Source organism: Oryza sativa, chromosome 1 (assembly GCF_034140825.1).
Source record: "Oryza sativa Japonica Group chromosome 1, ASM3414082v1".
Classification (NCBI taxonomy): Eukaryota; Viridiplantae; Streptophyta; class Magnoliopsida; order Poales; family Poaceae; genus Oryza; species Oryza sativa.
In genome coordinates this window covers 15,228,886-15,234,885 of record NC_089035.1, presented here as the reverse complement: position 1 = coordinate 15,234,885, position 6,000 = coordinate 15,228,886, and the positions used below count along the sequence as shown (strand labels likewise).

At 43.7% G+C, this 6,000-nt stretch overlaps 1 protein-coding gene across 1 annotated transcript; it reads left to right on the top strand.

Annotated features, from left to right (window-relative positions):
• LOC4325704 (glutathione S-transferase 4) lies at positions 1 to 1,361 on the top strand. The gene is made up of 3 exons (XM_015767000.3): positions 1 to 167; positions 461 to 509; positions 727 to 1,361. Exons 1-3 carry the CDS (start codon positions 18 to 20, stop codon positions 1,203 to 1,205), a joined length of 678 nt encoding a protein of 225 aa, XP_015622486.2. The 5' UTR covers positions 1 to 17; the 3' UTR covers positions 1,206 to 1,361.
• Positions 1,362 to 6,000: the final 4,639 nt, after the last annotated feature.

The window sequence follows — 6,000 nt, the reverse complement described above, 5'->3', positions numbered from 1 at the left end:
AGCTGCAAGAAGGACCAATGGCGCCGATGAAAGTGTACGGGTGGGTGGTATCGCCATGGATGGCGCGGGTGCTGGTGGCCCTGGAGGAGGCCGGCGCCGAGTACGAGGTCGTTCCGATGAGCAGGTCCGGCGGCGACCACCGCCGGCCGGAGCACCTCGCCAGAAACGTACGTGAGCCTCTCATAATTCTCGCACTATATCTTCTTCGCATGTTACGCAAATTAGTCCAAAGGGTCAGAGCGACCTACAGTGCAGGCTGATTCATGGAATACCTGCACTTCGATTGCCCAATAGTAGACTATATGTTGGCAATAGACGTTAGGATCCGAATTGTCATGAATACTCGGTTATTTGGATGCGCTTTTTGCCCACGAGTTGTTGTTTCCAAACTTAATTTCTCCTGCTAAGAACATTTCAATTCCTGCTTATTAAAGTTGTTTTCTGTATATCAATTATGCAGCCGTTCGGTGAGATTCCAGTACTGGAGGATGGCGACCTGACGCTCTATCGTAAGCAAGCTTGACTTGTATTCTTGTTTTCGTCGATTGAATTCTATTTGCTTCTCTGAATTATTCCAATCAAAACTAATACTTGTTGTTCTCTGAATAACTGTTCAATTAATAGTAGAGATTCAGTAATTCTTTATTCAAGATCACGGATACACATACTATATAACACACTATGCCCAAAAGAAGAAACTAAAATCGTTTGTATTTTTCTTGTCAGAATCGCGAGCAATCGCTAGGTACATCTTTCGCAAGTACAAACCAGAGTTCCTGGGACTCGGAGAAGGTGGAAGCCTGGAGGAGTCGGCAATGGTGGACGTGTGGCTGGACGTGGAAGCCCACCAGCACGAGGCCGCCGTGAGGCCCATCCTGTGGCACTGCATCATCAACAAGTTCGAGGGCCGCGACCGCGACCAGGGCGTCGTGGACGAGAGCGTCCGGAAGCTGGAGAAGGTGCTCGGGGTGTACGAGGCGAGGCTGTCGGGCTCCAGGTACCTCGCCGGCGACCGCATCAGCCTCGCGGACCTCAGCCACTTCTCCAACATGCGCTACTTCATGGCGACGGAGTACGCCGGCGTGGTCGACGCGTACCCGCACGTGAAGGCGTGGTGGGAGGCGCTGCTGGCCAGGCCGACGGTGCAGAAGGTGATGGCCGGCATGCCACCGGATTTCGGCTTCGGAAGTGGGAACATACCATAGTGTGCTTGCTGTTGTCCAGCTTTGCAGCTTGTTATTAGCATGTCTGCATTTCCAATAAATGGGATAGCCAGCTCTGAGAACCTCCAAACAATGTCAATGCTCTGCATCAGGCGCTCGTTGCAGAAGCAAAAAATCATGGCGTTGCTTTTTCTTCTCTTTGACAAGCTGTTTTCATCATGGTGGCTTTGGCGTTATTGTCACAGCCTCCTCGGTTACCGTTGTTATTGCGTTGTCGATGTGGAGAACGTCGCTGGTGATGGCAGACGTCATCCTGCTCCTATCGTTCCCGCCTACACCCGTTCAAGTGGTCGCGAAGGTCGCGATCATCTCGGGGCGATAGGGTCTGCTGACTTTGTCGTCTTGGTGAGGCGTTCCAAAGGTTCCGGCCTAATCTCGACTCGGGTGCTCGCAAAGGATTTCGGTAGCATCGACGTTCCCATCGGCATGCACCTCTTCTCCTTGTGCCGGAAGACAAGAGGGTCCCTGAGTTGCTGGTCCAGCTGTTGCTGTAAAGGCACTGTTGAGGTTGGATATTGTAGATCGTATTCTTCCAACCAGTGATCTGCTTCAGGGTACAGAACCGGATCGAAAGGACTCTCTCAATAGCAAGTCGATTGCGGTGAGATGTTATGCATGAGTACGGACAGGATCTGTAGCCTCGCGATGAGGTGGATCACATGGGTTTGCATTGCTTGGAGCGTCTCCTTCGATAACGTTCACATCACGTGTAGTATTAGATGCTGAAGATTCTTGATCCTCCATGCTATGTAGAACTAAGGGTTTGTGGGGGTCAATGCCGACGGATCCCACGAAGCGATCTGGAGATCCTTCCACGCTTTGTTCCTCTGCAACATGTTGAGATTGAACTTGTCGTTGTTGGATCTGGGGGTGTGGAGGTATAGTGGCGTCAAGGAAAACCTTGCAGTTTGAAAGGTCATGTTTTCTTGACTTATTGATTGGACTACACCAGGTGAATCTGGTTGGTGAGACGCGTTGAATATCTCGTTATTTGCAAGCTTCGAGTTTAGCCTTCATGTGTTGTACCACCTTGTAGTCCGTCAGAGCCTGTTTCGCAGAAAAAGAACGAGATTTGGCCGCTTGAGGCTTCTTCCTGAGTGTTGTCGTAGTCGGCGCCCTCTTTTCTGTCGAGACGGGAGGTGCGGCTGAAGTGATGTCGTTTCTCGTTTTCTTTGCTGCACCATTCTCAATCTCGACAAACACTAGGGCATACGAGATTGGTTTTGCAGCGTAGACCGGAAAGACGATGGATCCAACTTGAGTCCACACTAGCGACGTCTGGGTTGGATCTCCTGGGCCGAAGCTAGTGCTGATGCAGACGTCGGGGAAGCTTGAAATCATCTCGGTAGAACCTTGTGCACCAAGTTCCCCTACCTGGCACTCCACTATCGACGGGGGATACCTGTAGAACGGATGATGAGAGTATTGGGGTATGTTGATACGAGGATCTACACGATTTGACGTCAAGCAAACAAAGAGACAAGGATTATACTAGTTCAGATCCCTTGTAAGGTAATAGCTCTAATCCGGTTTTATGAGATTGATATGGAAACCACATAGTACAATAGAGAACAACTGATTACAAGATTACAAGCAAGATCCTTGTCAAGAGATTCTCGACAAGATCTACTGGCGAGCAGGCTTCAAGTCTTCTGGATTACTTCTATGGTGACGGGTTATTGGTGTTATGATTCGATGCCTTGGACCCTCAGGGGGTATGTATTTATATTGTGAATTCTCTTGGTCTCCAAGTAGAACTCAGAGACCCCAGACACTGCACGATATGATATATCAGAATCCTTTCCGAGTAGTACTCTGTCATGCACTTGCCCATGAGGATTATTTCCATAATCTCTTGTCGATGTCCTTATCGCATACGGAGCTTTATCATACATACGAAGGTATGCCATATCCGTATATTCCATGACTAGTAGAATAGAGGGTATGCCTTATTCGTAACCATGACAACTACTGATAAGGAATGACCTAAAAACATTATTTTTCTCTTTCATATAACAAACTACCACAAGAAATGGGCAAGATCACCAATGCTTACTCAAGGATTCTGAATAAATAACCAAATGGCGCCATCATGGTTACCTATGGCACTTGAATTACATAACCAAATTGAGAATATAGAATCATAAAACAATAAGAGCATCATTTACATTAATATCAACTTGAAACTTGCATATATAACTAGAATGGTAGCATTAATGCATAAGTTAAGGAAAATGAAAGAAAATAAATAGAGCAAACTAGTCCATTTATCACAACAAGTAGTTTGTCATAAACTTGAGTACCACATTGGTACCAATCCTATAATTCCACAAAATCCCCTAATTTTCCTTTTCTTCTTCTCTCCCTTCCTTACCCCTTTCCCTGTTATTGGCCAGCAAAAACAGCAACAGCGAGCAGACAAGAAAGCAGAGAAGAGGTAAGCATTAGCGCAGCCCATGGTGGTGGTGGCTACACTGTGTGGCGACAACAGTGGTAGCTAGCAATGGTATGAAGCAGTAGATGGCGTAGCTAGGCTTTGAGAGGCTTGGGGTGGTGAAGTTTGACAAGGCGCAGCCCAGCCCATGCTTCTCACTCTCTTTTTGTATCTCCTTTCTGAAGCAGAAGCGATTAGGAAACACAAACATATCCAATGGCCAAAACAATCCAGTCGTCATTTTTAGGATAAACCTTAAAAGATGATGGGACTCATGTTTTAGGGTAAACCAGGAACAAAAACCTCATAAATGCACAGGTAATTGGGTAAAACTGGCAAAGAAAACCACACAAAGAACTAACTATACACTTGCGGCAGCATAATTGAAGCTCAAACACAACTCATCATTGTCAAGCCCAAAGAGAAGCTCCAACTTCCTATGATCAAACCATAAACGAGACAACCAAAATAACCAAGAAACCACCCCTGGCAAGCTACTTTGCCTCCACCACAACACACCGACATAGAGCCATTCCGCTATCTCTGGATATAGTTGTTTGAGGATCTAGCTATTTGCTCTCATGTATAATTTAGATGCTCTAGCCCCATTTAGCCCGCTATTAGCTATTTGAGAAGACCAATTGCTAAATGTCTTAGCCGGCGATTTAAAACACTGGGTTTCATACCAGAACTGAACTCTGGAGAGCGCTACAAATCAGACGTCCAATATTCATTAAAACACCAGAAGGTGTTACACTATATTGTTGCAAAATGTTTCACATGTTGCATTACTCGATGAAAAATGTTTCATATATTTTATCAATCGGGAAAAAATGTTTCATCACTTGAACGAAAGTGTTTCAACTAAATCAACATTTTAAACATACTGACTACAACACGAAGAATCAGTAGATGCAACATCGATTCAAAACAAAATGAAACACCTTGATACAATAAAGTGCAATAAGATAAACAATAGACTGCAACATCGCTAAAACTCTAACAAAATAAAACCACTACCGTCTTCTTCTCATACTCCAACCGCCGAAACTACTAAGTGGCTGATGCGGCAGCAGGAGGTGATGTCTAGGGAATGACATAGATGAGTAGTGGCACGAGGCAGGCAACCTTAGCTAGGACCAGCAGTGTCCGCATCCGGTCCCTATCGGTTGCCAAGTCCAACACTGCCATCAACACCGCCTACCACTGCAATACGTGTAGCCACCGACAACAATAGCTTTGGCCTCTCTCATAACACCCGGCAGAAGTAGAGGCAAGCCTAGGGAAGCTTGGGCTTGAGCCGTAGGCTTGCCTTCATAATCATGCTTAAATTCTCTTAATTCACCATGTAATTTTTTGAAAAAAAAAACTTCATTAGTTGAGCCCTACCCAACTCTATGATTTGTTAATTTCTGTCTCTGCCACTACACCCGGCAATGGTGGCAATGCAGTGTCTTTGAGACTATAGAGAGTAAGAGGAAAAGAAAAAAAATAAGGAAGGGAATGTGTGGTGGAGGAGATAGCTTGGAGTTTTGGATAAGGACGAAATGTATGATACTTTCCCGATGAAAAATAGGACCTTTCATCCAAAATATTTTAATTAAACAGAGAGCTTGAGAATTGAGGAATTTGGACTTTCTTATCATATTGGAATTTTCGAATTAGAGACTGGAACTTCCAATCCAAGTTGGTTTATGACATTTGTAAATACAATTTAATCCGGTTTAGGATAGATTTGAGAGCAAATTTTGAGGGAAAACAATCGTCAAAATTATTCTACTATTTTTGTTCTTCCTTTTCCCTTTGTTAAATGTTAACTACCAATTTGTGCTTGGTTTGGAATCTTGATTATAACATTTTTCATGATTTAAAACTTCCAAAATATGAGTTTAATTACAAATATATACCAAGTTGATATTAAGTTATATATGTAGTACTCCTACTAGTTGGGTGCCCGTGCGTTGCAACGGGAAAAATTATACATAAATTTAAAATCACTATGGGTCAAATGATGTTAAATAATCAATGAGTGTAAATTTCTTGGAATAGAAAACTTAATATAGCACGCAAAATAATTACAAATTTTGGATGTTAGTAACATGAACAAACAAAAGGCATTATATGTTTTGGCAAGCAAGCATGGAAAGAGTTATAGATATAAGACTCATAAAAAGGAAATTGAAGATAATTAAAATTTTAATTATAGAATGAATTAACAGCAGGTAACCACCCCAAACCATTTTCCAGAGTTTACAATCCAGACTGAACAAGTCTTGCTACATTGTGACTATAAGACGCACCAAAGTCTGAAATTTCATAAGAAATGTTAGTCAAATTAATTTT

Coding starts and splice junctions, on each gene's coding strand:
- LOC4325704 (XM_015767000.3), top strand. CDS start 18: ATGGCGCCGATGAAAGTGTACGGGTGGGTGGTATCGCCATGGATGGCG. Junction 168..460: donor CGGAGCACCTCGCCAGAAAC/GTACGTGAGCCT, acceptor TCAATTATGCAG/CCGTTCGGTGAGATTCCAGT. Junction 510..726: donor TGGCGACCTGACGCTCTATC/GTAAGCAAGCTT, acceptor TTTTCTTGTCAG/AATCGCGAGCAATCGCTAGG.